This window comes from Odocoileus virginianus, chromosome 2 (assembly GCF_023699985.2).
Source record: "Odocoileus virginianus isolate 20LAN1187 ecotype Illinois chromosome 2, Ovbor_1.2, whole genome shotgun sequence".
Lineage (NCBI taxonomy): Eukaryota > Metazoa > Chordata > Mammalia > Artiodactyla > Cervidae > Odocoileus > Odocoileus virginianus.
The window spans coordinates 2,933,923-2,952,435 of NC_069675.1; the positions used below are offsets into that span (position 1 = coordinate 2,933,923).

The window sequence follows — 18,513 nt, forward strand, 5'->3', positions numbered from 1 at the left end:
GCATCTGACCCCATTACTTCATGGCAAACAGAAGGGAAAAAGGTGGAAGCAGTGACAGATTTCCTCTTCTTCAGCTCTAGAATCATTGTGGATGGTGACCGCAGCCATCAAACTAGGAGATGATTGCTTCCTGGGAGGAAGGTTATGACAAACCTAGACGGTGTGTTAAAAAGCAGAGACATCACTTTGCCGACAAAGGTCTGTATAGTCAAGGCTATGGTCTTTCCAGTAGTCATGTACAGATGTGAGAGCTGGACAATAAAGAAGGCTGAGTTCTGAAGAACTGATGCTTTTGAACTGTGCTGCTGGAGAAGACTCTTGAGAGTCCTTTGGACAGCAAGGAGATCAAACCAGTCCATCTTGAAGGAAATCAACCCTGAATACTCTTTGGAAGGACTGATGCCGAAGCTAAAGCTCTAATACTTTGGCCACCTGATGAGAACAGCTGATTCACTGGAAAAGACCCTGATGCTGGGAAGATGGAAGGCAGAAGAAGAGGGCAACAGAAGATGAGATGGTTGGATGGTGTCACTGATTCAATAGACATGAATTTGGGCAAACTCCAGGAAATGGTGAGGAACAGGGAAGCCTGGTATGCTACAGTCCATGGGGTCTCGAAGAGCTGGACGCGACTTGATGACTGAACAAAAACAAGGGTCGCGGAGAGAAGGATATAAGCCTGGAATGTCTCAGGGCAGCAGAAAAGCTGCTGGGAAGGCACCGAAGAGCAGAGGCGAGAGAGGCAGAGAGCAGCACTGAGCTTTGCGACGCTGCTCAGCCCCGCTCCAGTTAAGCCTGATGAGCTGTCCCAGGGCCGTTCGGGACATGATTGTGTTTGTGTCACTGCAGGGTCCTGGCACAGGAAAGGTGGGGGGCAGGAGCGCAGGTGAGAGGGCTGTGGTCTGCCTGCCAGGCTCCTCCCAACAGAGCGCAGCCAGTGAGGGAGCCTCCTGCTCACCCTCCTCGGGTGTATGGTGGTGGGAGCTGAGCCCGAGTTGCTTAGACACGGCCCTTAGAAGCCACATGCTGAATTTCCTGGCAGTCCAGTGGTTGGGACCGTGTGCTCTCACTGCCGGGCCCTGGGTTTGGTCCTTGGTTAGGGAACTAAGCTCCTGCAAGCTGGCACTGCTCCTCCACTGGTATTCTCAAGACTGGTGGGCAGGGCTGGGTACACAGGGATGGGGAAGGTCCCTCACCAACTGCACCTGCTCGGGGCAGGCATTTTAGTGAGCACATTAGACCCCAGACCCTGCCCTCAAAGTCGCGGGCGACTCTGTTCAGGCGTGTGAAGGAAGGGGCGGACAAGCCAAGGGCTGTTGGCTGCCCAGAGAGGGATGAGATTCTCGGTGCCTCTGTTTGAGAATCTAGGTGAGTGAACAGACTGCAATGATCACCAAGGACAGAGACACGGGCCAGGCATCGCCAGGAAGGAGGACCAGCAGGAGCAAAGCCCAAGAACGGCAGCTTCCTGGGAAGAATCCATGGCTCGGAATCAAATGGAGCAGTTTGATTCACAGGAGAACTGCACGGACGGAGTCAGGTGAGCTAACAAAGCCCTCAGATGTCGGGGTTTGAATGTGATGTGGCAGGTGCTCAGGCTCACTTTTTTCTAAGAAAGAACAAGAGGAAGACGATCACAGAGCTGTCCAGGAGGACTTGAAGGAGGAAGAGATGGAAGTGGGCTGTTAGGTCAGAAGCCGAGAGTCACCGCCTGGGATGAGGACTGAGCCGAAGGAGGGGCCCTTGGAGGGTCCTCAGGAGAACTGAGCCCAGGGTGGGGCAGGGCAGACAGCAGGCCCAGGAGCTGCCGAAGAGGCCAGCTGGCAGGGCTTAGCAACAGCTGCCTGCAGAATCCACGCCTCTCCTCCCAGCTCAGTAACCTCACTTGAAGCCCTGCTCAAACACTTGCAAAGAAGCCAGGATTCCCGGGAATCGATCAAAGTTGGCCTCAGCCCTGGCTCCAGGTGCCTTCAGATGCTCAGAGGTACCCACTCTGAAGAGGCCCGCAGCCTGTGGCTGTGACATGAGGCTGGGGCACGGGCCTCCCCTTAGGGTCAGCTGCCTGGAGACCATGTGTTCGAAGTTTATTTCAAAAGAAGTCAGATGTTCCTCATTCTGGAGGAAGTGAGGAGGAACCCACAACAGACTAGCCAGGGGAGGGATTCAGGAGTCCGGAATAGCCACTGCCCATTCTTCAAAACCAGCCAGTTTTTCCCAGCCCTCCTACTCGTGGCCTGATCAAGGCCCCCAGCCTTGCGGGCACGGCTCTCCCCGTGGTACAGGGCAAGGGGCAGGAAGCGCGGGGAGAAGGCAGAGGGTGGGGGGAGAGGGAGGGCTTCCCCCTCCACCTGTCCTTCTGGGTGACACAGGGCTAGATGCCTGTCCCCAGCCAAGCCTGAGGGAGGCCACGTCCCTTTGCTGGCGCTGACTGCCTGCGGGAGACTGTAGAGTGCAGAGGCGGCTTGGAGAGCAGGAGGGCAGCGGCACCCTCCCTTCCTCTCTCCAAACTCCCCAACCACACCCCAGTCACTTAAGGCTGCTCTTGGCAGGGTCACCCCACACAGGGACAGGCCAGCGCAGGAGCAAAAGCGGTGTAACTCGTCTGTCAACTCCATTAACACCTGGGCGCACCATGAAGATATACATACAGGGGATGCACAGGACACACACACATACACACGCGCATACACAAGACGTTAGGTGCACACACACATGCGTGGCAGGCCCGTGCCCTTTGCAGAAGATGTGAGGAGATATGCAGAGGTGCAGAAATCCCAGCAGTGAGTTCAAAGGAATCCATGCAGTGGGGTGGGGTTCACCCCAGAGCATTACCCAAGCTCAGAGCACACCCCGCCCCTTCACCTCCTCATGAACGCAGTTCTCCTATAAACAAGCCGTCCCTAAGCCTCGTGAGCACAGACACGGATCGAAGGCCCCATGCTCAGTGAGGACGCTGATGGGGACTGCCTGCAACTGCCAGGCTCAGTTTGGGTGGGGTGGCTCCTTGCAGCTGGGCCCTGGGGGACAGGGACCACCACAGAGGCAGAACCTCCAGTGGGCCCTAGGCTGTCCCACGAGAACACTGTCAGGCCAGGAGGATGACGCACCCTGGAGGCAGACGCACCCTGGCTCCTGATGCCTCCACGCAGCCCCAACCCTGGGACAACAGGCTCCATGGCCTTTAGTTTTCTTTCTACACAATGAGAGATGGTTAACTTCCTCACAGTCTCCAAATTTAACCAAACCAAGGGGTAAACTTCCACCCTACCATAAAGATCCTGTTTCTATGTGTTGTGTGTGCTAAGTCACCTCAGTTGTGTCCAAAGTACAACTCTATGGACTGTAGCCCACCAGGCTCCTCTATCCATGGGATTCTCAGGCAAGAATACGGGAGTGGGTTGCCATGCCCTCCTCCAGGGGATCTTCTCTACTTAGGGATCGAACCTGCGTCTCTTACATCTCCTGCACTGGCAGGCACATTCTTTACCACTAGTGCCACCTGGGAAGCCCTCTTAGTTCTACAGACCTTCCAAATCCTTAGGGGGAAAACAGAACCCCAGATTCCTTCATGGTAGCACTGATGCAGAAGGTAGCCCTGCGGAGAAGCCAGAAAGGGCAGGGGAGTGCCATCAATAGCAACATCACACATAGCGGAGGTTTAACATGACCAGAGCATCAGTCATCTGGATAAAAGTGAGTAAGTCTGGCCAAATATGGTTTACACATGTCGGCTACAAGAAAACAGAAAGCTCCCAGGAAACCCTTGGTTCCGAGCCATACAGCTGAGCTAGTGGCTCCAAGGAGATACTGGTAAACTGAGTCCGGTTATGTGAAGTCTGTCTGCACAGGAACCGAAAGGACAGCCTCACACACAGGGAGGCCTGGGGAGAAGCTGGCCACTTGCTGAATTGGTACCCATGGACCAGAGAGAAGCACCTGGAGGCCAACTCCCAGAGTGCACGCCTGCACTGAGACATCCTCTCCCACCTCTCAGACACGCAGGGCCCTGGCCCATGCAGGGCTCCAGATCACCACTTTGACCTCAATGATCCTTCTCTGGGAGATCGTGCCTTCTCAAACCAGGCAAGCCCAGGGCCCCCCCAAAAGCACCTTAAATATCGTATGGCATCACTTATATGTGGAATCTACAGAGAGGATACAAATGAACTTACAAAACAGAATCAGACTCGCAGACTTAGACCGTGGTCGCTGGTGGGGAAGGATGGGGGGAGGGATGCTTGGGGATGGACGTGCACACGCTGCTGTATCTAAAACAGATCACCAGCAAGGACCTGCCGCGCAGCACAGGGCGCCTGCTCGTTCTGCGGCGGTCTGGATGGGGGGAGTTGGGGGAGAGTGGGCAGATGTGTGTATGGGCGAGCTGCTCTGCTGTACGCCTGAGATGGTCACAACACTGTTAGCCGCGCTAAGGCACTCAGCCGCGCCCAATTCTCTGTGACCCTACGGACAGTAGCCTGCCAGGCTCCTCTGTCCATGGGATTCTCCAGGCAAGAATGCTGGAGTGGGGTGCCATTTTCTATTCCACGGGCTACCCGACCTAGGGATTACACTCGTGTCTCCTGTGTCTCCTGCACTGGCAGGTGGATTCTTTACCCACTAAACCACCTGGGAAGCCCTAGGCAGGAATCTTACTAGCTTATAATTACAAACAATGGCTGTGGTTGGTTTTCTCATAAGCTGGTGACACTTCTGAAGTCAAGGGCCTCCCACAGAAAAAGCCCAGGCAATCAACTCTTGTAGCCTCCTGAAACGAGGACATTAGAAGACAACAGGGCCTGTAGGCAAAGGCTGGTCTGAGGGCGGAGGGCATGCAGAGGGAGGGCGCTTTCCAGCAGAGGGGTGGGAGGCCCAGAGCGGGGTGGAAGAAGAGAGTTCAGACAGGTAGACTTACAACTGCGTTCATTCCCTTGTTCACTCATTCCATCATCTAGTGCCAAATACAGCAGGCGATGCTGGGACACCAGCTGTGCCCACAGTCTAGCCCGGAGACAGACAAGTCAAAGGACAACTGCAAAGCCAAGGAATCAGAGAGGAGAGAGAGTCATGCCATGGGCATCTGAGCACCCAGTCTCTCCAGGGAAGGAGCTTCCCAGGGGAAGCAGGAGCTGGGCCAAGGCCCCAGGCAGAGACAGGATGGGGGAGGTGGGATGGAGGCTGGCAGAAGTGTTTATCTGCAGCGCTGGAGAAGGGCTGTAACCCAGCAGTCTTGGGCAGGAAATCTCCTAGACAGGAGGGAGTGGGGGCCCAGGGGATGGGGCCCAGTGCTGGGAAGGGCCTGTCCCCCTTTTCTCCAGGCTGGGTTGCTTTGGGCCAGCCTCTCTCTGGCCTTAGTTTCCCCTCTGCATCCCAGGGAGAAAGAAGGCAGAGACTTTGAGCTCTGGGGATAAAAGCTCAGTGAGCCCCGACCACCACTCCCTGTAAAACAGGGCGGATGACGCCACTGCTTCTTTTGGCTGGTGAGCAGCCTGATCACCTTTGAAGATGAAACACGCTGGGGCCTAATGGGGAGTCAGTCAGCTGAGTGGGGAGTGGGGCTGGGCGGCGGGAGCCCAGTCACCTGCCCCACCAAGCCCCTCCCAGTCAGACAGTCCCCGGCCCAGGGGATCAGGATGCTTGACACTGCTGTGCGGACCCCCGTGTCCCCCACCAGCCCTGCCTCTCCTCTGGTGTAGGCTCCCCACTTCTGGGCCAGGATCAATTCCACAGGCTCAAGCTGCAACAGAGGCATGTAAGAGCTGCCCTGGCCTCCCTAGACCAGCACACCCTACCTGTGTGGGGCACCTGGCCAAGACACGCCTGCCCCCACTACGTTTCCCAGCTACATGGTCATTTTCAATATGGCAGCTGACCAAGGGGACACTTCACAGCATCCTTCACATGCGTGAGTGTGTTAGATGCTCAGTCGTGCCCAACACTCTGCGACCCCATGGACTGTAGCCCGCCAGGCTCCTCTGTCCATGGGATTCTCCAGGCAGGAATACTGGAACGGGTAGCTGTTCCCTTCTTCAGGGGATCTTCCTGACCCAGGGATCGAACCCAGGTCTCCTGCATTGCAGGCAGATTGTTTACCATCTGAGCCACCAAGATTACATGCATGAAAACAATCCTCAAGGATAAAAGGATACCCTGAGCCCGCTACTCCCCTCTCTTCCTGGGCTTCTGAAGGGACATCTCCTATCAGACGGGCTCTGGAATGCAATGAGCCAAATGGCACACTCTGGCCAGGCAATGACACCACCTCTGCGAGGCAGGTAAGGCCCAGGGGTGGCCCCAAAGTGCCTTGGCCAGACCAGACACAAGCCTCCACTCTCCTTTCTCAAACCTTCCCTTCTTGTCACCTCTTCCCTTTCTCTAGCCCAGGCCTGGGGCCTGCCCACTTGTGCTCTGCTCAGACGTACCATCCCCAAGGGCTGATCTCACCTGTGTTCTCAAGCTCCCCACCCCATCCCTGAACAACCAGACTCAGTCTCCGTAACAGACTCTAGATTCAGGGGAAAGGGACCAGAAAGAAGACAGGCTCTCCTGGGAGGCAGCAGCCTCATAAGTGTGCTCACGTCAGGCTCAGCTGAGAACCTTTCCTCCGTGTTCCAGGAGAGGAGCATACACCTGGGGGTGATCACATCTTCTTAATAGTTCATTTGTGTTCATTAAGTAATTAATGCACTTATCTGATTTGCAGAATGATGCCCAAAGGCTGGCCTCCTGATCGTTAACATCCAACCTCCAGGAGAGCTTTTGGAATTAACCACCTTCCAAAATTAGGAAGATGCCTATCTGCATCCTTCATCCCCCATTCCCCAGGGATGGAGGGATGGCGGGCAGTACTCACTGAGGGAGCCCGGCTTGGGAATCCCAGCCTGAAGGCCCTACACAGCCACCCCGGCTTGACATTCCCCCACAGGCCACAGGCCTGACCATTCCAAGCCCCACGACCTGCAGGCTCTGGGGCTCCTCATTGCCCCTGAATCCCTCCAAGCGTGATTTTCAGGTAAGCCGAGTGAGGTCTGGGAAGCCACTTCGGAAGAACTGGGAAAGCTTAGGACTCGGCCTCAGTGAAGACCACAGGAAATAGGAACAGAGAGCTGGACTCGGCTCTGATCGCCAGAAACAGGCGGCTTCGTGCATGGGGATGTTCCCTGTGCTGCTTCTCCATGGCACTCCTCTCCATCCCACTCCCCTCACACCAGCAATTCAGTTCCCATGTCCTCTCTACCAAAGCCATGCCAGGCTGCAAAGGACGCAGCAAAACCCACCAGCCTGCGTGCCTGTGCCCACAGCGCGCCACCTCTGTGAGGGGCCCAGGGACAGGCTCTGCGGAGGCGGTGGGAGCAGCTGGCGGGCTCGGTCCTGTGCGGCAGGGCTTTGGGGAGGCTGTGCCGTGTGGACAGCCCTGCCATCCCTGGGATGGCGCCCCGGTGGAGGTGGGCAGGGGCTGGGTGCTCACCTTGTGGTCAAGCTGGGCACTGGCTTTTGGCTGTTGCTCCTGGCCAGGCAGCACGATCTCAGGGCCCAGGTACCGCCTCAGGGATGACGGCCTCATGAGGCCCAGGAGCTGGCAGAGCGAGGACAGCTGGGGAGGAGAAGGGGGACCGTCACTCACAAGTGCTTGGGGCGCCTCCAGGGTGCGTGGCTGGGAGACCCCGGCTGGCAGGGGCATTGGCTCCACAGCCAGACCGTTGGCTCCATGACCGGGGGCGCCTCTCCTTCAGGAGCCACATGGCCTCTCGGAGCCCGTCCCCGCCTGTGAAACGGAGACAGACTCAGCCGTTCTTCCTGGGGCAGGGGCTCACATGCTCGCAGCGCCGGGCACGAGGTCATTGAGACCCGGGTCCCCAACCGCTGGGACCTGATGTCTGATGATCTGAGGTGGAGCCGATGTAATAACAATAGAAACAAAGTGCATAATAAATGTAATGCGTTCAAATCATCCGCAAACCCCCCCCCCCCACCCCACAATCCAACCAGTCCGTGGAAAAACTGTCTTCCACAACACTGGTCCCTGGTGCCAAAAAGGTTGGGGACTACTGCTTTAGACAAGTGACTGAGGACCTACGGAGCTTTAATTCACATCCCGGGACTGAGCAGACACTCAGAGTTTAGAAGAAACAAGATCAGAAAGAGGGTCTCCTCTGCCACCAGACAAGACCTTCCCAACTCTGAGCAGCTGCTGCTCAAGCCCACTGGCCCTCTCTTTTCATTTAACTAGTTACTATGGGGGTTGTCAATCCGAAAGGAAATCAAATCAATATTCATCGGAAAGACTAGTGCTGAAGCATCAATACTTTGGCCTCCTGATGCAAAGAGCTGACTGACTGGAAAAGACCCTGATGCTGGGGAAGACAGAAGGCAAGAGAAGGGAACAACGGAGGATGAGATGGTTGGATGGCATCACTGACTCAATGGACATGAGTTTGAGTAAGCTCCGGGAGTTGGTGATGGACAGGGAGGCCTGGCATGCTGCAGTCCATGGGGTCGCTGAGAGTCAGACATGACTTAGAAACTGAACAACACAGGGTTTTTCGATGCTCTTGAAAGAAGAGAGGCTGAGAACTGCCCCCAAGCCCATCTCTGAATGTGAATGATGACTGGACTCATCACATTCTCCCTCACCCCCATAACCTTTTTCCTCCCAGAGAATTTAAAGGCAAATCCAAACCTCAGATCATTCTACCCACAAAGATCTTCCAACAGAAAAGGATAAGGACTTTTCCCTTATAAAGTAATCACATTATTCTCTTGCCCAGCACGAGCACCCAGCATTCCTTCTGTGACCCCCACCTGTGCTTGGTGTTCTCTGTCTCAACAACGTCCTTACGCAGTTGTTTTGGTGGAATGGGATTCCCCAGGAGGCCCACACGCGTTGCCCTTTGGTTATTACGACACTTGACCTGCTAGCTGCCCTGCCCTGCACCTAAACTGCCCGCCCTCTGTGAACGCGGGCACATGCAGCCTCCTAAGTCAGGTGTCTGCAGCAGGCCACCCTTCCTGCCCAGCCCTTGCATCTGGTCTGGGCAGTCTCGACTGAGCCCCAGCAAGGACAACCACCTGCCCCAGGGCTGACTGAAGGCAGGCAGGCAGGCAGGCAAGCAGGAAGGCATGCCCTACGTCTTGGGCCCCTCTGAGGCTGCCTATAGCGCTGGGGAGGGAGGACCCAGAACAAAGGTGCGGGGCCAGGGAGGTTCACGAAGGCGCCATCTCTTCAGATGTAGCAGGTGTAGGCTGGCCCAAAGGGCGAGGGCTAAGCCCTGGGCCAGCTCCCACCCGATCACAGCCCTGCCCAGCACACCTGGCTTCCTCCCCAGCTCAGCCGCAGACACCTGCTCAGCACCTCGGCCAGTCACGGGCTGAGACAGCCCACAGGAGCAGCTGGGCCTGGTGAGGGCTAGGAGTCAGGCCTGGGGCCCTTGGCTGCTGGAAGGCGGCCAGGGCTTCTTGGCTGAGTGTCTGATCCTTTCAGAAAGGGAGAGCGGGTGGCAGGGAGACAGAGTGGGAAGGTTCTGGGTAAAGACAGGCACCATCTGGATTCTCACCAAAACCAGGGCTGTGCTGCCTTGCTCAGGCCTTCCAAGTCTGCGGATAGTTTCCAAAACAGTCCTGCCTGCTCCGGGCTCACAGCTGTGCACGCACAGGGCGCGCTCAGCAGCCCGCAGCCCCAGAAGCCGCCCCCGGCAGGCAGCTCCGCCCCGACTGGGACCATGGGCGGGGGCGGCGGCAGGCAAGGGAGCAGAGGGCAGAGGGCTGGCTGCGCCCACGTTTTTCCTCTCACTCCATGAAAACAGCTTCATTCTGCCCAGCGTGGAAAGCTGCTGCCTTCCGATTGCTTATTCTCTTTTGTTCCAGCTCTGGCAGCCCCAGCCGGTCCCTCTCCAGCAGACACACCCTTCTCTGGGATGAGGACTTATTTGGGCCGCATGGGTCCCCGGCAGGGCCAGGCTCTGACCAGCACGTATCCCCGCTCCACCCCTACTGCTAGGAGCTGTCTCTGCAAACACTCAGCCCTTCAGGACAGACGTCCCCGGGCAAGAAGCAAACTATCACCCAAAAAGGCAGGCCTCCACTGGCCTCGGCGGTTCGTCTGGCCAGAGGAGGCAGACCGTTCCCGGCCAGGCAACTGTCCACACAGCGGTCACTCCTGCACTCAGACCCCGGCAGCTGCTTCTGTTAGCTCAGTGGAGAAGGCCAGGATGTGAACACATTATTGACCAGAGACGTATTCATATGTCTGTTGATACCCGACCTTTATGAGCTGCAGAAGTTTCAATATTCACTTATCAGAAACAAAGGCCACAGGAACTAGTTTCTGCAAAAATCCTCTAGTCAGTAACATAAGTGTCTGCAAGGCCCAAGATGCCCCTGCTGTTCCCTGGAGCCTGTGCCCTGCCTGGACCTTCTGACTCGATACTGCACGGTGCCCCTACCTTCTTCCACCCTTCTGCCGCCTCCCCCTCCCATCTATCCTGTGGGACTACAGCACCTGCACTTGCTAATCCCCTTCCAGGCATGACTTCTGTTTCCCAAGCAGCTAGCACCTTCTGACACTGGACAGGAAACAGGGATCAAGACCATCCCCAAGAAAAAGAAATGCAAAAAGGCGAAATGGGTGTCTGAGGAGGCCTTACAAATAGCTGTGAAAAGAAGAGAAGCGAAAGGCAAAGGAGAAAAGGAAAGATATTCCCATCTGAATGTAGAGTTCCAAAGAATAGCAAGGAGAGATAAGAAAGCCTTCCTCAGGGATCAATGCAAAGAAATAGAGGAAGACAATCGAATGGGAAAGACTAGAGATCTCTTCAAGAAAATTAGAGATACCAAGGGAACATTTCATGCAAAGATGGGCACAATAAAGGACAGAAATGGTATGGAACTAACAGAAGCAGAAAATATTAAGAAGAGGTGGCAGAAGAATACACAGAAGAATACGCAGAAGAACTATACAAAACAGATCTTCATGACCCAGATAATCACGATGGTGTGATCACTCACGTAGAGCCAGACATCCTGGAGTGCGAAGTCAAGTGGGCCTTAGGAAGCATCACTATGAACAAAGCTAGTGGATGTGATGGAATTCCAGTTGAGCTATTTCAAATCCTAAAAGATGACACTTAGAAAGTGCTGCACTCAATATGCCAGCAAATTTGGACAACTCAGCAGTGGCTACAGGACTGGAAAAGGTCAGTTTTCATTCCAATCCCAAAGAAGTGAAGTGAAGTTGCTCAGTCGTGTCCGACTCATTGCGACCCCTTGGACTATAGCCCACAAGGCTCCTCTCTCCATGGGATTTTCCTGGCAAGAATACTGGAGTGGACTGCCGTTTCCTTCTCGAGGAGATCTTCCCAATCCAGGGACTGAACCCTGGCCTCCCGCATTGTAAGCAGACGCTTTACCAAAGACAATGTCAAAGAATGGCCAAACTACCGCACAACTGCACTCATCTCACACGCTAGCAAAGTAATGCTCAAAATTCTCCAAGCCAGTCTTCAGCAGTACATGAACTATGAACTTCCAGATGTTCAAGCTGGATTTAGAAAAGGCAGAGGAACCAGAGATCAAATTGCCAACATCCGTTGGATTATCGAAAAAGTGAGAGAGTTCCAGAAAAACATCTACTTCTGCTTTATTGACTATGCCAAAGCCTTTGACTGTGTGGGTCACAACAAACTGTGGAAAATTCTTAAAGAGATGGGCATACCAGACCACCTGACCTGCCTCTTGAGAAACCTGTATTCAGGTCAAGAAGCAACAGTCAGAACTGGACATGGAACAACAGTCTGGTTCCAAATCGGAAAAGGAGTACATCAAGGCTGTATATTGTCACCCTGCTTATTTAACTTATATGCAGAGTACATCATGAGAAATGCTGGACTGGGTGAAGCACAAGCCTGAATCAAGACTGCTGGGAGAAATATCAATAACCTCAGATATGCAGATGACACCACCCTTATGGCAGAAAGTGAGGAAGAACTAAAGAGCCTCTTGATGAAAGTGAAAGAGGAGTGAAAAAGGTGGCTTAAAACTCAACATTCAGAAAACTAAGACCATAGCATCTGGTCCCATCACTTCATGGCAAATAGATGGGGAAACAATGGAAATAGTAAGGGGGCTCCAAAATCACTGCAGATGGTAACTGTAGCCATGAAATTAAAAGATGCTTGCTCCTTGCAAGAAAAGTTATGACCAACCTAGACAGCATATTAAAAAGCAGAGACATTACTTTGCCAACAAAGATCCATCTAGTCAAAGCTATGGTTTTTCCAGTAGTCATGTATAGATGTGAGAGTTGGACTACAAAGAAAGCTGAGCACTGAAGAATTGATGCTTTTGAATTGTGGTGTTGGAAAAGACTCTTGAGAGTCCTTTGCACAGCAAGGAGGTCCAACCAGTCTATCCTAAAGGAAATCAGTCCTGAATATTCATCAGGAGGACTGAGGCTGAAGCTGAAACTCCAATACTTTGAACTATCTGATGTGAAAAACTGACTCATTTGAAAAGACCCTGATGCTGGGAAAGACTGAAGGCAGGAGCAGAAGGGGACGACAGAGGAGGAGATGGTTGGATGGCATCACTGACTCAACGGACATGAGTTTGAGTAAGCTCTGGGAGTTGATGGACAGGGAAGCCTGGCGTGCTGCAGTCCATGGGGTTGCAAAGAGTCGGACACGACTGAGCGACTGAACCGAACTAGCAGCTTCTGATATGTGATGCCAATTACTTGTTTGTTATGTTTATGATTACCTCCTCGCCCACCCCTACCAGGACGTCAGCTCCATGAGGGCAGGTGTGGTCCCTGCAGTGTTCCCACAGCCTAGTAGAGCGATGGCACCTGACACAGCTGTGCCCCCTTATCCAAAGTTTCACTTTCCACGGTTTCAGATACCTGTGGTCAACCAAGATCTGAAAATGTTAAATGGAAAATTCCAGAAATAAACAATCTGTGGGACTTGCCTAGTGATCCAGAGGCTAAGACGGGGTTCTCAATGCAAGGGGCATGGGGTTCGATCCCAGGTCAGGGAACTAGATCCCATATGCCACAACTAAGAGTTTGCATGCTCCAACTATGACTTGGTGCAGTCAGGCGCCCACAAGCAGCTTGAACTGTATCTCCCATGGATAGTAGGGACTACTGTATATGCTTAATATGTATTTGCTAAATGAATGAATAAATGAATAGCAGGTCAGGTCTGCAGGTGATCTTTCCATAGTAGATGCAACTCTTTGGTCCCTTTGATTTCAGCCATTTGAAGCCTATATTTTCCGAACTCCAGGCTGGAAGTCATGGCTTGACAAAAGAGGCTTATGGTGTTGCAAGAGGTGGCCTGGGATAAGAAAGAAACTCCCGATTTCTCTCCAAACCTGTTCTGCCTGTGTCTTGCCTATCTTAGTAAAGGGCTTCTCCATCCTGCCAGTTGCACAGGTTCTGGAGCCCTCCACGTCTCCTTTCTCTTACATTCTACTTCCCACTGGCTGTACTTGTGAAATGCATCAAGAACCTAACCACTGCTCGCCACCTCCGTCACCATCTCCCCAGGCCACATGGCCAACAGCTCTTACCAGGATTACTGCAACTGTCTCCTTCTACCCCACCCTAGGGGTGCTAGTGGTAAAGAACCCACATGCCAATGCAAGAGACAAAAGAGATGCAGGTTCGATCCCTGAGTCTGGAAGATCCCCTGGAGGAGAGCATGGCAACTCACTGCAGTATTCTTGCCTGGAGAATTCCATGGACAGAGGAGCCTGGCAGGCTACGGTCCATGTAGTGACATGGAATTGGACATGACTGAAGTGATCAGCATGCATACACCCAACCCCTAACAATCTAGTCTCAGTGCAGCAGCCAGTGTAATAGTAAAAGATTTTTATAAATCAAGGTATGTCTCTCCTGTTATCAAAGCCTTCCAGCGGCTCTCCACTTTGGTGTGGAAGTCAAGCTCCCACCTGAGTCCCCACTCACCCCTCTGACCTCAACTCCTCTTACTCCACCCTCAGCCCTCTGCTCCAGCCACACTGGCCTTTCTTTTCTCTAACCTAAGAGGCCTTTGTCTGGCCCAGGGCCTTTACACATGCTGTTCCCTCTGCCTGGAATGTTCTTCCCCCAAGAAACCTGCGTGATTTCTTCAGGTCTGGGCTCAGATGTCCCCTTTTCTGTTCACTACTATAAAGTAGCGTCTTCTCCCAACACTTCCTTCTCCTCTTTATCTGGCTTTCTTTCTCCACAGCACTCAGCACCATCTGGGATGCCAAAGATTTACTTCTCCCTTGGTGCCTGTGCCTGTCTCCCGCTGAGTTCAAGGAGGGAGGGACTGAGCTCTGTTCAGGGTTGTATCTTCCACTCCCTGAGCTGTGTCTGGAGCACATTGGTGCCTGGGGTCCAAACCCTGCTGTTTCTGGGATATTCTCAGGATTTGCAGGAACAACAAGAAGCAGTTTGATCCTAAGACTCTCCTGGAAGATGCAAGCCTTGGGGTTGTTGCATTCTGACCACCTACAGAAGTCCTGTCCCTCAGATTCAGTTCTCCAGCACCTGCTTCTGCTCCTGGGGCCTTAGGCTGCAGCCTCAGACAGAAACGCAACCCATCTAGGCACTGGGGGCTCCTCCTGCCCAGCAATGCCCCAAAAGCCCCTGCCTGGGCACTCACCCTGGATCCTCTCCTCTGGTGAGCCGGTTCTCACCTCTTGAACTGCCCTTCATGGTGAATCAACTGCTAAGGTTTATCAAGCAAGTAAGACAGAGATTCGATCCCTGGGTTGGGAAGATCCCTCAGAGGAGGAAATGGCAACCCACTCCAGTACTCTTGCCTAGGAAATCCCATGGACAGAGCAGCCTGGAGGGCTACAGTCCATGGAGGTCGCAAGAGAGTCAGACATGACTTAGTGACTAAACAACAGCAGCAAAAATCAAGCATGTATATATGGCTAAAGGAAGCAGGAGGGCTGGCCCTTGTCCTCCTGTCTGCCATCCCGGACCAGAGTTCAGGGCACCAGCTGGGCACATCAGCATGAAGCAGCAGGTATGGTTTAGGCTGTCCCCACAATGGGGGCCAAGGAGGAAGGGGCTGGAGAAGCAGAGATGGCACATTACAGGGGTCCAGGGCGCAGACTCTGGAGTCAGGGCACCTGGGTTTTGCATCTTAGCTTCACGGTTCTCCTACCTCGTGACCCTGAGAAATTTCCTAGTTGAACCTGCCTCCGTGTCCCTATCTATAAATGTGGATGGCATCACTGACTCAATGGGCATGAATTTGAGCAAAGTCCAGTAGACAGTGAAAGACAGGGAAGCCTGGTGTGTCTCAGTCCATGGGGTTGCGAAGAGTGGGCCATGACGGAGCGACTGAACAACAACAGAACCGGGACAACAGAACCAGACCTGACCACCTGGGCCTGCTGCGAGAGGCGAGTCCTGTACAGGGCTCTGGGGCTCAGCTGTGCTCCGTGCACGTTAGAGCCACCACTCTGGTTGCGATGTGATGGGTGGAAAGGAAGAAGTGCCCTGGGCACAAAGCCATGTGCAGAGGGCAGCCAGGCCGGCCTGTGAGGAGGGCCTGGGCAGTCCTGGCAGCCAGGGCTTCGAGGAGAAGTGGGGAAAGGGAGCATGTGGGCGGGACATGGGTGGCTGTGGGCTCGAGGTGACCCTTTGGAGGCGCGTCTCCTAAGGAACCGTCTGACAGGCCCTACTGGAAAGGGGAGCGCTTGCAGCCTGGAGACCTGGGAGGAGGCCGCGCAGCAGCCCTGGGCTTGCAGGGAGGACACACGGGGAAGCGCACGGGAGGGATGGCTGAGGCAGGCCCCAGCCGGTCCGTCTTCCCTTCCGTCTGGTGTGGGTCTGCACGCGCTGCGCTGCCCGCCTGCTGATGGTCTCTGCTCCTCTGCGCAAGCACTGACTCATCCTTCAAGACCTGGTTCAGGACGTCTCTGGAAGCCACTTGGCGGCCTGGGTCGCTCACAGCCTCTCTTTTGAGGTCGTCTCCGGTGCAGAGCCTGCACACGAGAGGCGCGCCACTGGGGTTTCATGAATGCACAGTGGGCATGCGGGCAGGTGGGTGACTGGTGTGGCAGGACGGCCCTGGAGCTGGGACCCACAAGCGCAGGGCTGGACCTGGCTGGACAGGCGGGGAGCACCCAGCCCAGCTCTCCTGGGGAAGGCATGCCTCCTGCCCCGCCAGCCCTGCTCACCTGCCTCCCCTGCGGGTCCCCTCCAAGCCCAGACCCCCAGCTCTCCCCCACACCACTCTCCTCACCCTCTCCGGCCTTCATCACGCTCCTCACACCCTCCCCTGCACAAGCTCCAGCCAAAAAACAAATCAAAACAAAACCCCAAGCCTTGACCTGACCCTGAAGCTCTAGCCTGCCTGTGTTTTCCTAGTTGCTGCCAAGTGCTGCCAGAGGGTGGCTACTCCCACCCACCACCTGCGGCCGGTCCTGCCTTTTCCTCTCTGGCCTCTCACCTGCTCTCCCTTCTCTGCAGAGTTCAGAGGCTGCCCTGAAATGCCTGTCTACTAGGCTGCCCCGTCCCCTGGGGCCTCCTGGGACCACTGGTCTCGCTCCCACTGCATCTCTGCCTGTCCTGCCCTGCCCTGCCCCTGTCTGGTCCCTCCATCCTCTTTCTTGCAGAGAGGCTCTGTCATCAGGCCCCGTGTGCAGGCCACCCCTCAACTCCTCACTGTGCTTCCCAAGCTCTATGCCTGGGGAACCATCCCTTGAACACCCTGGAACTCAGCCCTGGGTTCCATCAGCCCACAAGTGTGTGCTGAGGTCCTGTGTGTGCCAGGTACTGTGCTAGGAGCTGACAAGCAAGAGTGAGCACAAACCCTTTGGTCCGTGCACTCGGGGAGCTGCTGTTGGAGGTGTGTGTGTCTGTGTGTGTCTGTGTGTGTGTAACATAGACCCTGAACAAATTTTAAAAAATCCAGGAGGTGAGCATCATGTGTTGTGTGTGCTTGGTCGCTCAGCCATGTCCGATTCTCTGTGACCCCATGAACTGTAGCCCACCAGGCTCCTCTGTTCATAGTATTCTCCAGGCAAGAATACTGGAGTGGGTTGCCATTCCCTTCTCCAGGGGATCTTCCCGACCCAGGGATCAAACCCAGGTCTCCTGTGGGTGAATCCTTTACCAGCTGAGCTACCAGGGAAGCCAGGTGAGCACCATGAGTACTTTCAAACAGGGTGCTGATGCCAGGGCACTTTGGGTTGGGTGATCAGGAAAGGCTTCCTTGAGGAGGTGACACTTCAACTGGAACTGGACCAGGACCAGAAGCTCCTGCCAAGCTTCTAAGTCTTGGGGGGAAATGCGTGAAAGGCAGAGGGGGCAGCCAGGGCCCACTTGGATTAGCCCACTCAACTGGTCACCTTTCTGAGCTCCCGCACTGTGACTGGTGTCTTAGGCCACCCCACCCTAGGAGGGTCCAGAACATGCTCTCGGCACTCTGGCCAAGGGGTGATGCCGCCTTGCCTTGTGCACCTCCAGTGACTGTAGACTCAGCCTTTCCCTGGGACTGCCTCGCCTGGCTCATATGGTGGAGCTAGATGGCTCAGCTGACCCGGCAAGTCTTATGGGTTCCAGGGAGACTACTGGGGTTGGAGGCAGGTAAGAGCATTCTCAACTCCCCCCCAGGCCTCCCCCCACCCCACATCCTGGGCTGGATGTGACCCACACTGCCTCCAGGGCTGCTAAACTACTGCTGTCTAGATCCTGCATACTGCAAGGAGGTTGCAATCAGAGCTTTCTGGAGAGAAAAGGGAAGAGGAAAGAAGACCCTTCCTCCCCTACTGTGCCCAGCATGCCTGACATGGGGCAGAAGGGCCACTGAGAGCGGGCAGTGTTCATGGCCGTATTCGTTTTCACCTTTGTTGTTCTTCCACCTATAAAATGTCACAGACGCTGGGGCTGGGGAGGAGGGAATGGGAGTCGCAGGTCAGCAGGTGCAGAGTTTCTGTTTGGGAGATGGATGGTGGTCCTTCAGAATGGTTAGAGCTCTGCACTTAAAACTGCTAAGATGGGGACTTCCCTGGTGCTAAGTGGCTAAGACTCCAAGCTCCCAAGGCAAAGGGCCTGGGTTCAATCCCTGTCCAGGGAACTAGATCCTGCATGCTGCAATTAAAGATCCTGCAGTTGCTGGGGGGAAGGGACAGTTAGGGAGTTTGGGATGAATCTGTACACAGTGCTATATTTAAAATGGATAACCAGTAAGGACCCCCTGTATAGGACATGGAACTCTGCTTAATGTTATGTGGTGGCCTGGCTGGGAGGGGACTTTGGGGGAGAATGGGTACTTCTATACGTATGGCTGGGTCCCTCTGCTGTTCACCTGAAACTACCGCAACATTGTTAATCGGCTACACCCCAGTACAAAATAAAAAGTTTAAAGTTTGGAGGGGGTAAAAAAAAGATCCAGCATCCGCAACTAAGGCCCGGTGCAGCCAAATGAATAAATATTCCTTGGCGGCCCAGACAGTTAAATATCTGCCTGCAGTGCAGGAGACCTGGGTACGATCCCTGCGTCG

At 54.5% G+C, this 18,513-nt stretch overlaps 1 protein-coding gene across 5 annotated transcripts in view; it reads right to left on the reverse strand.

The window, feature by feature from the left end:
• The window catches only part of FAM178B (family with sequence similarity 178 member B), a 103,280-nt gene that overhangs the window by 12,647 nt on the left and 72,120 nt on the right, over positions 1–18,513 (reverse strand). For 3 of the 5 annotated variants that reach the window (XM_070474490.1, XM_070474487.1, XM_070474483.1), the window contains one exon: positions 7,466–7,591. In XM_070474490.1, coding sequence (XP_070330591.1) covers positions 7,466–7,591 — 126 coding nt within the window. The other 2 variants (XM_070474492.1, XM_070474495.1) reach the window with 2 other exon arrangements.